At 41.5% G+C, this 16,406-nt stretch overlaps 1 protein-coding gene across 4 annotated transcripts; it reads left to right on the top strand.

The window, feature by feature from the left end:
• Positions 1–755: 755 nt before the first annotated feature.
• On the top strand, positions 756–16,277 carry PRNP (prion protein). Of its 4 annotated transcripts, none has more exons than XM_015149362.3 (2): positions 756–808; positions 13,897–16,277. In XM_015149362.3, exon 2 carries the CDS (start codon positions 13,907–13,909, stop codon positions 14,666–14,668), a length of 762 nt encoding a protein of 253 aa, XP_015004848.1. In that variant the 5' UTR covers positions 756–808; positions 13,897–13,906; the 3' UTR covers positions 14,669–16,277. The 4 variants fall into 4 exon arrangements, with proteins under 4 accessions (XP_015004848.1, XP_015004847.1, XP_015004849.1 ...); XM_015149361.3 differs by having other exon boundaries at positions 756–812; XM_015149363.3 differs by having other exon boundaries at positions 756–1,036.
• The last annotated feature ends 129 nt before the right edge of the window (positions 16,278–16,406 follow it).

Here is a 16,406-nt window from a genome sequence, read left to right as displayed (position 1 = left end):
GCCCTTCTATCACTTCATCCCTCGCCGTCCTTTAAAATGAGACAAACCTTTCTCTAAGTTGTCAGCAGGAATCCTGGGCAAGAACACACCACCCTGTTTCATAGAAGATATCTCAGGTAATGTGCAAAGAGGGGTTTTTAAACGGAGTGCATTCTTCTCATTTGTTAATATCACCACCTAAATAACCTCTTGCCTAGAATAAGGAGTAGAAAGTGAATGAACGAAGGAACAGGTGATGGTCAGTATCCTTTCTACGCCTCAAAAATTAAAGAGTTTATGTGAAAATTCATAAATATTAATCTCAATCCAGAATAAGCAAAATTTTTGTTTTCCTCTTTAGAAATTTCTGGTTGCAAAAGTTCCAGAAATTTCTTCCTCATTCCCGAGACTTTCATTTTCTCGAGTTCTCTATTATGTAACGGGGAGCTGAAGCTTTGGGCCGAATTTCCAATTAAAGATGATTTTTACAGTCAATGAGCCACGTCAGGGAGCAATGGCACCCGCAGGCGGTATCAACTGATGCAAGTGTTCAAGCGAATCTCAACTCGTTTTTTCTGGTGACTCATTCCCGGCCCTGCTTGGCAGCGCTGCACCCTTTAACTTAAACCTCGGCCGGCCGCCCGCCATGGGCACCGAGTGTGCGCCGGGCCGCGCTACAATTGGTCCCCGCGCCGACCTCCGCCCGCGAGCGCCGCCGCCTCCCTTCCCCGCCCTGCGTCCCTCCCCCTCGGCTCCGCGCGTCGCCTGCCCTCCGCGCCAGTCGCTGACAGCCGCGGCGCCGCGAGCTTCTCCTCTCCTCACGACCGAGGCAGGTAAACACCCGGGGTGGCGGAAACTCGGGCGGGGACAGGGGAGCTGCGGGGGCCGAGTGAGGACCCCGGGCCTCGGGTCCCAGGCACAAGGATGCCCGGCCGGGCAGGGTCCGAACCCCAGTGAGGAGGGGCCGGGGGCTGCCCCGCGGGCGCGTGACGCGTCTCGGGCCTGCCCGGGTGCGCTGGTCTCGGCTCGGGTGAGGCGGCTCGGCTTCACTTTTCAGGTAGGAAAGCTCCCTTTACTCCGCGTGGGGGCTGGGGGAGCTGGCGGAGCCCCGGTAGGGAAGTCGGTGGCGCCGGGGTGTCCCAGCCCCCTTGTACCCCGCGTGGGTCCGGCCCAGCGGGCGATCGCCGGCGGCCAGGGAACGCCGGAAGGGCCGCCAGCGGGCTCCGCAGGGCGCGGGGCGAGGAGGGGCGCCTGGGGGCCGCGGGGCTCGCGCTCTCCGCCCGTTGGCCGCCCCTCGGAGGCCGGGATCGGGGCCCGGGACGCCCCTCGGCAAGGCCTGGCGCTTCCGCGATGCCCAGAGGGTGCTTGGGGGGGATGGAAAGAGGGACGCCCGCCGGGGGAGTTCCGGGGCGCCTCGGTCCCTCCCGCCGCAGCCGCAGCGCTCCTCCCGGGAGGCAGCCCCGCCCTTCATCCTCGCGACCGGAGCTTCTCCGAGGGAGGCCGCAGCCGTGCAGCCGTCGCCACCGCCGCCACCGCCTGAGGAAGGGGCCCACGCGGGCGGGCGGGGGCGGGGCCTCAGGCCTCGGCGGGGGCGGGGTCCAGGGAGGCTCCACCCTCTGTTCGCCAGTGGCGGGGAGAGAGTAGCTGCAGGTCTGCGGCCTGGCCCCAGGTGCGACGGCGGACCTCAGCTTGACCAGTAGTATTCCTCCCAGACCCCTGGAGGGAGAACACTGGCCATGGGGGGCTCCAAGGAACAACCAGCCTCGAATGACTACCCTTGGGTCACTGGCCTCCCCACCTGTGCAGCAGGCGCCTTCGCGTTTCGTTATTAAACAATGGGGAGAAATCCATGTTTACTGTACTTTTTAAGGAATTTTTTGCTCTTCTCTTTGTAGTGGCTGTAGGAAATAGATTTTTTTTTAACCTCGTAATTCCACCACCGTCACATCCATCTTCGCCATCGCAAAGCCACAGCTCCCTGTTTTTGTTTCCTAGCCTCCAGATTCTCACACAACACAGTGCAGTTTCACTGCCATAATGCTGAGAATCTTCATGGCTGCGTTATTTTCTTGTTCTTAGATCATCACGGTTTAATTAGTAGTTCCCCATAGGCAGAACATTTGAGATGTTTCCCGTTTCCTTAGGAAAAACTCCTGGTAGAAAAGGATTAAGGATTTTTACAAATATAATTGTCAAAAACATAGGAACAGGAAATTGGGTGAATATGTTAAACCTCTGAAAAAATCAACAACGCTCTTAGATCTGTAGAAGAGAGGAAAAAATCACCAGTGGGAAGAAGCAATTTTACTTACACAAGCACTGAGAAGGTCTTACAGTGAAAAAAAGCTAACCAGTAAGGGGAAAAGCAGGCAGAGAGGTAGGATGTGATTTGTATGTTATTTGTATCTAGCACAAATCTTCCACACTGAAAGGAAAATATTAAGATTATAATAGATAAATGACAAAATGATGAATAATTTACACAATAAAATGCAAATTAAGCATGTTTGGGTTATCATTTTACATTTATTAAAATAACAAAAATAATTAATAGTAACAGCAACCCTTGCTGGAAGGTTGCCCAAAACTTGACATTTTCAAGTATCCGGGGAGGTGGCAGGGCTTTGAGATCACAAAGATGGTTCTACAGTCAATTTTGTGACTTTGGACAGGCTACCTAATTTCCTGATCCTCCTTTTGTCCATTCATAGAATGGAGGAAATGATAGCTACTTTCTGCATCTGTATGTATGTGTTATTTGGGGCATTTTGAACCAGTACAAACCTTTTGTAAAGCAATCTGGTGATGCATTAAGAAGTTGGAAGCTGTGACCTAGAAACCCCACTCCTGAGAATTTACCTGCAATGGAAGAAACAAACAAAAAAAAAAACAGGCACATATTCCCAGCAGAATGATCTAAAATTAGAACAGCTGGAAAACAGTCTAAATGTATAACACCAGGGCAGTAGCTAAGAAAATTATGACAGATAAACTGAAATAAACATTACGTAACCATAAAAAAATCATGATTTTGGAGCCTGTGATATGTGGGGAAAAACTGGTAAGTAAAAAAGTGGGTTACTAAACTGCACCTGCTTGCTCTAACATGAACGCATATGTGAAAAATCTGAAAGAAAAAAGCACAGAAAATGGACGTTTTCATTGAAATTATAGGTGATCTTAATTTTCTTTTGGTGAATATATTGCTGTCACTAAATAAGGACATTTAAAAAATAGTTCAACAGGTTTTAATTTTTTAAATGAAATGGACCCACAGTTTTCTGTGTGTAAAAAGGAGAGATTGTTATATTTGCTACTTAGAATAAAAGATTTTTAGCCAACCTTGTTTCTTTTTTCAAATATTGTTCCATTTTTTTTTGTTGATTAATGATTTAGTAATTTGTATATTGGGTTTTTTTTAAAGAATCAGTTCTTAGATTCATTTATCAATTCTAGTTTTTTGCTGTCGTTGTTTTTAAGGACTCCTGAATATTTTTCAAAACTGAACAATTTCAGCCATGTCTAAGCTTTCTGTCTTCCTGGAGGCACAAATCTAGTTTAGCTGAGCCACAACAGATTGTACATATCCGGCAGAACCTCTGTGGTCTTAGGAAGGTTGAAAGTCACCAACTGTCACAGAAAATGAGGGTCAGGAAAGGCTGTGATCACAAGCTCTTGATCCAGAGGCCACTTGGGTCCATCTGTGTAACTCACACCTCACTGCATCATCATTTCTTGTAAAATCAGTTTAATTTTGCAGAGAAATGGCCACAGATTTTTAGAATTATTCTGAATTATGTAAGGGAGCAGCCATTTTAAAAATAATGTAATGAAATAACAATAATAACAGAAGTTTCTGCACCACATTGACCCTGAACATGGCTCTGAACCAACTGGCCAAACCAAGGTAAAAGATTCTCTAAACTTCAGTTTTAACTTACTTTGTCCATTCTCCCTTTTCAGATCTTATTTCTTCTTCCAAGGCAACTATATCCGCTGTGAACTGCTGCATATTAAACATTCAAAACACGTCTGTGTCTAACCCAGTGATGGCTACAGCATTATAAAATAACTCCTAAGTGAATTGTGTGTGCAGCAATTCTCACGGCTGGGAGAATTTTTTTTCTCAATGTGTTAACTAGTCCTTTTTCTCCAACTGCATTCTACTTAAACTGTTACAGTATTGTGTGATCACTTTAAAGGAAGTAACCCTTCAATGAAAAGCATTATAAATGTTGAAGATTAGACCCCTGAGACCTAGCACTGAAGCCTGATCGCGGGTGCCAATTCCCTGAGAAGCTTTTCTAGATTCCCAAAGCCTGTCTCCCATCGCTAGGCACTCTCTGACTGGCTTGGGATGGGTTCCAGCAATGTTGTTTTTTAAAAGTTCCTCAGGTAATTTTGATGATGGACCAGGTTGGGAACCCCTTGCTCTATTCAGTTTGTGGCTTCTGGGTGCCAGTGAGAAACCGCTACCCCCAATTTTTGTGCAAAATTTTTTTTCAGCTTACATCAAGTTCTTTATGGACCTCAAAAAAATTAAAATATAACAAGGGAATTTACTTAGCTCAGAAAAGACAAGGGACACTATGGGTTGAAGGTGGGGGACTGTTTGACATTTGCCCCTTCCCAATGTAACTAATTAAGCTTCAAGTTGTAATGTGTTATATGGGCTGGAAGGCTTTGGTGGCTATATTTGGATCTCAGCTCCAACACCTTGGGCTGTTACAACCTTGGGATAAGTTCGTACCAGCTCTGACTCTCACTCCCCATCTATAAATGGGAATAAGATGAATGGGGTAATTTATGGATTTTTTTGTACCCTCTCTCTAGTTCCATTGTTTTGCCATTCTGCTTATGCACCAATGCCATGTGATCTTATTGTAGCTTTGCACTCTGACACCTGGCAGGTCAAGTGCACCCTGGATTATCTTCTCATTAAAAGTTTTCTTCAGTCTTTTAAGTTTGGAGTATAATTTCATAATGTCTTTTAAAATCCCTTTTGAATTCTTTTTCAAATTTATTTATTTTTTAATTTGACAGATAAGATTATATGTATTGTGTACAAAATTAGAAAGAGAGCTTTTCCTCTAAGATCTGAAACAAGATAAGAATGCTCACACACACCAGTTCTATTCAACATATAGTACTGGAAGTTCTAGCCAGGACAGTTAGACAAGAGAAAGAAATAAAGAACATCCAAATTTGAAAGGAAAAAGTTAAATTGCTCCTATTTGGAGATCACATGATTTTATACTTATAAAACCATAAAGACTCCACCAGAAAACCATTAGAACTAATAAATTTAGTAAAGTTGCAGGATACAAAATTAACATACAAAATTCAGTAGTGTTTCTATATGCCAATAGTGAACTCTCTGGAAAGAAATAAAAATAAAGTTCCATTTACAACAGCTACAAAATAAAATATTTCAGAATAAATTTAGCCAAGAAGGTGAAAGATCTCTACACTGAAAACTATAAAACACCGATGAAAGAAATTGAAGGAGACACAAATAGAAAGATAGAATGTGCTCATGGGGGAATAATTAATATTGTTAAAATGTCCATACTACCCAAAGTGGTCTACAGATTCAATAGAATCCCTATCAGAATACCAATGACATTCTTCACAGAAATAGAAAAAACAATCCTAAAATTCAGTGAAGGTGGCATCCTTGTCTCATTTCAGATCTAAGAGGAAAAGCTCTCAATTTTTCACCATTAAGTATGATGTTAGCTGTGACCTTGTCATATGTGGCCTTTATTGTGTTGAGGTACAATCCTTCTATACCTAATTCATTGAGAGTTTTTATCATAAAAGAATGTTGAATTTTGTCATATGCTTTTTCTGCGTCTATTGAAATGATAGTATGGTTATTGTCTCATTCTGTTACTGTGATGTATCACACTTATTGATTTGTGTATGTTGAACCATCCTTGCATCCCTGGGATGAGTCCCACTTTATGGTAGTAAATGATCTTTTTAATGAGCTGTTGAATTTACTTTGCTAGAATTTTGTTAAGAATTTTTGCACCTATGTTCATCAGGGATATTGGCCTATACTGCCATTTTCTTGTATATTTTTGTGGGACTTTGACATCAGGATAATGCTGGTTTCTCCTGTTATTAATTTCTAGTTTTATACCATCATGCTTAGAAAAGAAACTTGATATGATTTCAGTCTAATTAAGTTTGTTAAGACTTGTTTTATGACCTAACATATGATCTATCCTGGAGAATGCTCCATGTGCTGTTGAGAAGAATGTGTGTTCTGCAGCTGTTGGATGGAATGTCCTGTATTTGTCTGTTTAGATCCATTTGGTTTAAGTGAAGTGTAAGTCTGATGCTTCGTTATTTATTTTCTTTCTAAATCACGTGTCCAAAAATCTAAGAGATCCAAAGCAAACAAGGGGTTATAAAATTACCTTTGAATGCTGACTGAAATTATGTTTACTTTATGGATTATTTGCTGGTGACTTGGTATCTTTCAATACTGGTTTCCAGAACAAAAAAAGTTGTATGTCTTTCTCTTTTTCCAGTCTTCTTTTATGTCTCAGTAAAATTTTGTAGCTTTCCTACTATTTATTTTCAGGTTAAATCCTAGATATTTTCAATTTTTACTGCCATTGTGGATGAATGTTTTTCCCCATGAAATGTTTAACTACAACTGATTTAGGGACTCACTGAGTTTTGATTTGTTGATTTGAAAAACTACCACCCTGTTAAGCTCACATATTTATTCTAAGACATTTTTTGAGATTTTCCTGAATTTTCCAAGTAAAAAAATTATACCTAGATGAATTTATAGAACAACCTAATAGCATAAAAGCAATAGATTATTGTTCACCACATTAATGGGAATGCCTTTCCTCTTAAAATTACGATATTTTGGGCTTTGTGTTTGTGACAGCATTTCTTTATGATGGAAAGAGACTATCCTTCCAGTTCTATAGAAATGTTTTAAAAATAGCTTAAATTTTCAAAAATTTAGGAATGATACTGATTTTCATTGAAAACTTTTCAACATCTGAAGAAAATCTTTTTTTCTTCCTAACCTATTAATAGAGTTCCTGATTTTCAACCAGTCTTGTATTCCTAAAATAATCCATAGTGGTCATAATGTATTCTTTTACTAAACTGTTAAAATAAGTTGGGTGCTATTTTTTTGGATTTTGGCACCTGTGTGAGAGGAGGGTGCCATAGCAGGGTGGCTAAGCGTGCCCACCTGCATACTAGCATTTGAATCTTGGCCCTTTATCCCATTGGCTCTAAATACTGCATCTCAGGTGAAGATGCCCAAATGTTTATCTCTACTGAGTTACAGATTCTTATAACAATTGCCTGAATTGATACTCCCACTTGGATGTCTCATATATGTGGCAAAGTTTACATGTCCATACTGAAACTCTTGGTTTTCTTTCCCAAGCATGACCCTCCACCAGTTTGTCCTATTTCAGTAGATGGCATCACCGCCATCTCCCTGGTTATGGAAGCCCCAGACCCGGGCAACTCTCACTCCTCCATCCACTCAACCAGAAAGTCTTACTGGCTCTTTCTGTAAAATATGTCTCATTTATTCACAGCCTGCCAGCTGCATGGACTCCATCCCAGGCCACGCCACCATCTTTCTGCAGTAGTTTCTTAACTGGCCTCTCCATTCCCTTTCTTGTCCCACTAAATTTTCTTCTATTTAAGAAAAAATATTTTGTAGACATGGGTTTTCGCCATGTTGCCCAGGCTGGTCTCGAACTCCTGGCTCAAGCAATCCTCCTGTCTGAGCTTCCCAAAGTGCTAGGATTACAGGCTTGAGCTGAGCTTTAAAAAAAACAATTTTATGATGTTACTGTCCTACTAAGACCCTTTAATGGCTCCCCACTGCTTTCAGAAGAAGATAGGTATTTCTCTCTGTGGCCCATGAGGCCCTCATGATCTGACCCTCACCACCTCCCTAGTCTCAGCAGTCCACCTGCCGCTGTCTCATAGGGCTCCACAGATTTGATCTCCTTTTTGGTTCTTAAGCCCACCAAGCTAAGTATCTTATTCCAAACTGTGTCCCCTGCCCCTAGCACAATTCTTGACCCTTAGAATTCTGACACTTAAAGTATGTATTAAGCTAATCAATAAATTATTGTGCCAGGCATGGTGGCACAATAATGTGTTGTGGGTCACCTATATATAGCTGTGGCTCACACTTATAATCCCAGCACTTTGGGAGGCTGAGGCATGCAGACTAGTTGAACCCAGGAGTTCGAGACCAGCCTGGGCAACATGGCGAGACCCCATCACTACTAAAAATACAAAATAATAACCGGGCTTGGTGGTACATACCCGTGGTCCCAGCTACTCAGGAGGATCACTTAAGCCCATTGGGTGGAGGTTGCAGAGAGCTGAGATCATGCCACTATACTTTGGCCTGGGTGAGCCCCTGTCTAAAAAAAAAAAAAAAAAAAGGTTATGGTACTGTAAGTGTTATATTACAGTGTATAATTTTTGACAGCTTTTTTCCTCCATTTCTTCTATGGTTATTGGTCAGTTTAGTCTTCTTTTTTTTTTTTTAAGCTGACACATACTGGTTGGGCATGGTGGCTCACACCTGTAATCTCAGCACTTTGGGAGGCCAAGGCGGGAAGATCTCTTGAGCCCAGAAGTTTGAGACAAGCCTGGGCAACATAGCAAGATCCCATCTCTACCAGAAAAGAAACAACAACAACAAAAAGAAACTGGCACATACTAGTTATTCCATAAATATTTGTTAAATGAATTAATTCTAAAGTTGATTTTTATAATTTATATCTTAACAGAAAGACAATCCATTTCGGAAATATTTTTATTCATTAAGGAAAGTTGTATATAGTAATTTATTATCCTTTTAAAGCATTCTCTAAGGCTATTTCCCCTTATAGAGATGTTTTCTAGTGATGTGTGTGTGTGTGTTGTATTTTCAAATAACTCTTAATTTTATTTAGAAATTCCACATTTTTCTGGGTTTTATTTATTAAATTTGATTTTCATCTCTATTATTAATTTATAACTATGACAGTTTATTTTGAAGTTTTCTGTTTTCTTCTTTTTGAATTGAATAATCATTTACTTTATTTCACTTCTTGTATTCAGTTGTATTATCCATGTTCCTCTGATAGCCATGTAGGTTCCAAATCCTCACATTTTCAACTTCCTTAAAAAAATTTTTTTTGTGCTATCCTGATAAGCGTGAATGTTATATCATTTTTGTTTCAGTTTTATTATATTCTTAATGATTTTGATTATCTTTTTCTATCCTTTTGGGTTTCTCTCTTAGGTAAATTATCGGTTATATCTTTTGGCCATTTTTTCTGTTGGAATTACTGTCTCTTACTGCTCTGTTAGAATTCCTTGCAAGTTCTAGAAATGAATCCTCTGTTGATTTTAAGTCCCTTTTACCATTGTGTATTCTTTCTATTAACTTTGTCCAGAGTCAGCTTTATCGTGTTGAATAAGAATCTTTAAATTTTAATTTTTTTTAATTTTTAAGTTCAAGGGCACAAGTGCAGGTTTGTTACATAGGTAAACTTGTGTCACGGGGGTTTGTCATACAGATAATTTCATCACTCAGGTACTAAGCCTAGTACCCATTAGTTATTTTTCCTGATCCTCTCCGTCCTCCAACCCTCCGATAGGCCTTGGTGTGTGTTGTTCCTCTCCATGTGTCCATGTGTTCTCATCATTTAGCTCCCACTTATAAATGAGAACATGTAGAATTTGGTTTTCTGTTCCTGTGTCAGTTTGCTAAGGATAATGGCTTCCAGTTCCATCCACATCCCTGCAAAGAACATGATCTCATTCTTTTCTGGGGCTGCATAGTATTCAATGGCATATATGTACCACATTTTCATTATCCAGTCTATCATTGATGGGCATTTAGGTTGATTCCACGTCTTTGCTACTGTGGATAGTGTTGGCAATGAACATATACGTGTATGTGTCTTTGTAATAGAATGATTTATATTCCTTTGGATATATACCTAGTAATGAGATTGCTGGGTCAAATGGTATTTCCGTCTTTAGGTTTTTGAGGATGTAATCAAATTCATCAATTATTAGACTTATGGTTTGTGCTTTTTGTTTTAAAAGTTCTTCCCCCATTCCTCCTTCAGGTCACAAAGATATTTGCCAATATTTTCCTCTTCTAGCGCCATTCTTGTACCTTTCACATGTAAGTCTTGGATCCATCTAGAGTTCACTTTTGTATGTAGTTAGGGATCTAGTTTTTTTTTCTTGTTTCCCAGAAGCATGAAACCTTCCTTCTGTATTGATTTGTGGTGCCCACGTCAGCACACATCAAGTCCCTGCTAAAGTGTATCTACGTGGGTTTCTCTCTCAACTTGCTTTTCTGTTTCCTTTGGTCTCTCCATCTATTCCTTAGTTTTACCGTCCAGTCTTCATCACTGTGGTTTTGTAGTGATTTCGTGTCTGCTTTGGCAGATTCCCTCCTCTTTACACTTTTTTTTTTTTTTAAGTTGACCTTGTTATTCATGGGCATTTTCTTCCCCATATAAGTTTACTGAACTTCTCAAAAAATCCACCTGGAATTTTAACTGGCATTTTATTGAAACTACCAGTACAGGCCGGGCATGGTGGCTCACGCCTGTAATCCCAGCACTTTGGGAGGCCGAGGCGGGCGGATCACCTGAGGTTGGGAGTTCAAGACCAGCCTGACCAACATGGAGAAACCCTGTCTGTACTAAAAATACAAAATGAGCTGGGTGTGGTGGTGCATGCCTGTAATCCCAGCTACTAGGGAGGCTGAGGCAGGAGAATCACTTGAACCCAGGAGGCGGAGGTTGCGGTGAGCCGAGATCGTGCCATTGCACTCCAGCCTGCGCAACAAGAGCAAAACTCCATCTCAGAAAAAAAAAAACGAAACTACCAGTACATTTGAGGATAATGGACATCTTTATATAATACTGAGTTATTGCAATCAAGACCATGGAATGCCTCTCCATTTTTTCAGATCATCTTCTATGTTCTCTGTATTAGAGTTAAAATTTTCACCCATTGGAAGTCTTTTCTTAGTTAAATCAGTTCCTAGACACTTTACAGTTTGGTTGTTACTTTGAATATCTGTATTTTCTTCTGGTCAGTTATTAATAGTATAGAGGAATGCTGTTGATTTTAGTAGGCTGACCTTCAGTCCCATAACCTTGCACTCTAGCGTTGGTTCTCATGTTACTCCTGTTATTCTGTTGGATTTTCTATGTGCATGATCACACTAATTGCAAATACTGTCAGCCAGAGCACTTTTCTTGCCATTCTTACACCTGTTACTTCTTTGCATATGGCCTTGGACAGCACCTTGAGTCCCATGACAATGGATGTCCCTGTTGTGTTTCTAAGTGTATTCTTAGTGCTCTTCTTAGTAATAAACAGGTATTGACCATTACCATATACTTAATAGGATATCTTGAAATATGCCAGAGGACTAGGCCACTACCTGACTCATGACAGAGAGTATCTTAGATGAATAGGCCTCCAGACATGCCAGTGTCCTTTCTCATCACCCATCTCCACTCCAGAGTTGTCTGGCCCCACCCACCTTCTGTGCCTGGTTCTTCTCCTCTGAGCTTCTCTCACTATGCCATGTCCTCGCCTGTTCAGGTGTATCTAAGAGCTCATAGATCCTTAACTCTTACAGCTTTAAATAAGGCACGTTCAAAGCCCGACTCAGTGTCATTCCCTGCAGTCTCCTCTTCCTCCCATCTTGCCCATTTCAGGTAATATCTCCAGCCAGCCAGAGTCTACTGCAGGAGCTGGCACATAAAATAAATACTAATTTAACTGAATTGAAAATGTTAGCTGGCCATTGTCAAAAATACTATTTTGTACATTTATAAATATGGTTCTCTTTGCGTATCTATTATAAATATTTAATATTTAGTTTGATTATTCCTTATGCTTTATAACATGTGTTTTCCCACTCATTCATTTGTCCAGCATTTATTTTGCAAGTCTATGGGTCAAGCACTGTGTCTAGGAACACTGCTGTGAACAAAACCAAACCCCTGCCCTCAAGCAGCCTGCACTCCCGTGGAGAATATGAACAATAAGCACACAATAAATAACATAATATCTCAAGTAGCTGTAACTGCTCCAGAGAATAATGAAACTGGGAAAGGGGGTGGGCTAGGGGTGCTATTTTAGGTAGAGTGATGGGAAGAGCCCCACTGAGCAAACTTGAGCCACATGAGTAGCTGGAAGAAAAGCCTTCTAGGCCCAGAGAACAACAAGGGCAACAGCCCTGAGACAGGACGTGCTTGTCAGGTTTGAGGGGCAGTGGGAGGCCTGAACCAGGTCACATGGGGCCCAGCCAGCATGGCCTCGACCTTGTGTTTTATCCAGAGTACAAAGGAGCCTCACTGAGGGACAAGGGAAGTGGCACGATGTGACCCGCATATTAAGAGGAGAGCACTCAAAGGCAGCCAGGGGAGGAGCAGGTAGGCTGGTTGGGAGGCTGTTGAAGGAATCAGATGAGAAGTGATGGAGGCACCGAATAAGATGGTCATGTTGGAAAATGTGAGAAGCTGAGGTGCTTAGGATTGATTTTCAAGGTAGAGCTGCTGAGATTTGCTGATAGATCCAGTGTATGCTGTGAGAGAGAAAATTCAGTCACTCTAGAGCTTTGGCTGGATTTGTCACCCATTGGAGTGAATGGAGAAGGTGCTGACATAAAAGCCCCTTAGATTGAACGTTACTGACTGAGGGGATGGTGCCCTAGTTTGATTTCCTGGGGTGTGTGAGTAGCAGGGAAGCCAAGAGCTGGGCCTCATGAGATCATGGGACCTACATCAAGGAAGCAAGCCTGCAAAGAACCTGCCCCACAGACCCCCACCTAAAAGAGCCTCCAAAAACCCTAACTGGCATGACCAACTCTGCTTGTAACTTTCAAATATATTTTGATTTGCTTATGACCACCAAGGCAAAACTTCCCATTTCAATAATGTTAGTAGAAACATAAACAGAATGTTAATTTATTTATTTGATAATTCTTTTTGTGAATATTATCCAATTCAGTCATTAGCTCTGAAGGAGATGAAAAATAATTTTCTAATTTTTAAAAGAATTTGCAGCTAATTGGGTGATAGTTAAAGGTAAGGGGTTTCTGAGTTCACAAAAATGTTCTAAAATTGACAACAGTTATGGTTGCACATTTCATTAAATGTTCTAAAAACCATTGAACTGTACATGGTACATGGTGGATTATATGGTATGTGAATTATATCTGAACAAGCTAGGTATTTTTTTTAAAAAAATAAAAATAAAAAAGGAGAAAGAGGGAAAAATATTGCAGATCATCCCAGCACTGAGGACAAGACTAACTTCAGTGTTACAGTATATGCCATTTACAGTATATGCCATTTTAGGTTTTATGGCACACAGTGATGATTTGGAGCCTATGATTTGACCTAGGGTACAGCAGGTACTATTTAGCAATCATTTTACTATTGTCATAGGTCTCTGCTCTGGGAGCTAAGTATGCAGGGTAAATGAGATCTTTAATTTGAAAAGAGATTTTAATTTGATGAATATACATTCTCCAAAGGGTCGTAAACTGTCATTCTGGATGTTTGATTTGTTTGTTGTTTTAGTACAAAAATTAGAAGAAAATAAATCACTCATAAAATATTAAATAATGAACTAAAACTCATTCATCAAGTCCATAACTTAGGGTCAGATTTGTCCTTGGAGCAGGAGAAAGAGTTGTGTTCACGCTTTTCTTACCTTTGCTTTTGTCCTAAGTGCTTCAGAGAAGTACAGGGCGGGAACAGCGTTTCACTTGAGCAGCTGATGCCATTGCTATGCACTCATTCATTATGCACCAAACATTTAGTAGTTTCAACATAAATATGGGACTCTGATATTCTCTTCTTCATTTTACAGAACAGTCATCATGGCGAACCTTGGCTGCTGGATGCTGGTTCTCTTTGTGGCCACATGGAGTGACCTGGGCCTCTGCAAGAAGCGCCCAAAGCCTGGAGGATGGAACACTGGAGGCAGCCGATACCCGGGGCAGGGCAGCCCTGGAGGCAACCGCTACCCACCCCAGGGTGGTGGTGGCTGGGGGCAGCCTCATGGTGGTGGCTGGGGGCAACCCCATGGTGGCGGCTGGGGACAGCCTCATGGTGGCGGCTGGGGACAGCCTCATGGTGGTGGCTGGGGTCAAGGAGGTGGCACCCACAATCAGTGGCACAAGCCCAGTAAGCCAAAAACCAGCATGAAGCACATGGCTGGTGCTGCAGCAGCTGGGGCAGTGGTGGGGGGCCTTGGCGGCTACATGCTGGGAAGTGCCATGAGCAGGCCCCTCATACATTTTGGCAATGACTATGAGGACCGTTACTATCGTGAAAACATGTACCGTTACCCCAACCAAGTGTACTACAGGCCTGTGGATCAGTACAGCAACCAGAACAACTTTGTGCACGACTGCGTCAATATCACGATTAAGCAGCACACAGTCACCACCACCACCAAAGGGGAGAACTTCACCGAGACCGACGTTAAGATGATGGAGCGCGTGGTTGAGCAGATGTGTATCACCCAGTACGAGAAGGAATCACAGGCCTATTATCAGAGAGGATCGAGCATGGTCCTCTTCTCCTCCCCGCCTGTGATCCTCCTGATTTCTTTCCTCATCTTCCTGATAGTGGGATGAGGAAGGTCTTCCTGTTTTCACCATCTTTCTAATCTTTTTCCAGGTTGAGGGAGGGAGTATCCATCTGCAGCCCTTTTAGTGGTGGTGTCTCATTCTTGCTTCTCTCTTTGTCCCTGATAGGCTAATCAATACCCTTGGCACTGATGGGCACTGGAAAATATAGAGTAGACCTGAGATGCTAGTCAAGCCCCCTTTGATTGAGTTCATCATGGGCCGTTGCTAATGCCGGGCCAGTAAAAGTATAACAGCAAATAACCATTGGTTAATCTGTACTTATTTTTGGACTTAGTGCAGCAGGTTGAGGCTAAAACAAATCTCAGAACAGTCTCAAATACCTTTGCCTGGATACCTCTGGCTCCTTCAGCGGCTAGAGCTCAGTATACTAATGCCCTGTCTTAGCAGAGATTTCATAGCTATTTAGAGATATTTTCCATTTTAAGAAAACCCAGCAACATTTCTGCCAAGTTTGTTAGGAGGCCGCATGATACTCATTCAAAAAAAAATCCTAGAAATTGTTAGCTCTCGGGACACTGGCTTGGCCCACTGGAGCATGAGCTCTGTATCTACGGAGAACTGGGGCAATGTTTTACTTTTCACAGTAAGGGCTACACAGCAGCTGTTCATCAAGAGTAAATATCGGTACAACACTAAACCTCTGGCTAGAGGACATATTCACAGTGAACATAACTGTAACATATTTGAAAGGCTTCTGGGACTTAAAATCTAATGTTTGGGAATGGTGCCGTTGGAGGCAACCTCCCGTTTTTGTTTAAAGGACCTATGCGTGGCATTCCTTTCTTTAAACTCTAGGTAATTAAGGCAGCAGAAAAGTAAATTGCCTTCTAGACACTGAAGGCAAATCTCCTTTGTCCATTTACCTAGAAACCAGAATGATTTTGACATACTGGAGAGCTGCAGTTGTGAAAGCACCATCATCATAGAGGATGATGTAATTAAGAAAATGGTCAGTGTGCAAAGAAAAGAACTGCTTGCATTTCTTTATTTCTGTCTCATAATTGTCAAAAACCAGAATTAGGTCAAGTTCATAGCTTCTGTAATTGGCTTTTGAATCAAAGAATAGGGAGACAATCTAAAAAATATCTTACGTTGGAGATGACAGAAATATGATTGATTTGAAGTGGAAAAAGAAATTCTATTAACATTAATTAAAGTAAAATTATTCCCTGAATTGTTTGATATTGTCATCTAGCAGATACGTATTACTTTTCTGCAATGTTATTATTGGCTTGCACTTTGTGAGTATTCTATGTAAAAATATATATGTATATAAAATATATATTGCATAGGACAGATTTAGGAGTTTTGTTTAGAGCAGTTAACATCTGAAGTGTCTAATGCATTAACTTTTGTAAGGTACTGAATACTTAATATGTGGGAAGCCCTTTTGCGTGGTCCTTAGGCTTACAATGTGCACTGAATCGTTTTGTATAAGAATCCAAAGTGGACACCATTAACAGGTCTTTGAAATATGCATGTAATTTATATTTTCTATATTTGTAACTTTGCATGTTCTTGTTTTGTTGTATAAAAAATTTATAAATGTTTAATATCTGACTGAAATTAAACAGGAGCGAAGATGAGCACCACCTCCCATGTCTGCAGTTGTATTTCCTGGTGCTTACCCTGTGCTGGGAACCATTTTGGGGGTTAATCTGAGCCAAGTGGCACTTTCAGTTCTCCCTTCTCAAGTGATGGCTGATGGTTCATGCACCTCCCC

Source organism: Macaca mulatta, chromosome 10 (assembly GCF_049350105.2).
Source record: "Macaca mulatta isolate MMU2019108-1 chromosome 10, T2T-MMU8v2.0, whole genome shotgun sequence".
In the NCBI taxonomy this organism is placed as follows: domain Eukaryota; kingdom Metazoa; phylum Chordata; class Mammalia; order Primates; family Cercopithecidae; genus Macaca; species Macaca mulatta.
The sequence above is the reverse complement of the archived record's forward strand: the minus strand, read 5'-3'. Positions and strand labels throughout refer to the sequence as shown.

Excerpts from the sequence above, each read along its gene's own strand:
- PRNP (XM_015149362.3), top strand. The coding sequence starts at position 13,907 with ATGGCGAACCTTGGCTGCTGGATGCTGGTTCTCTTTGTGGCCACATGG.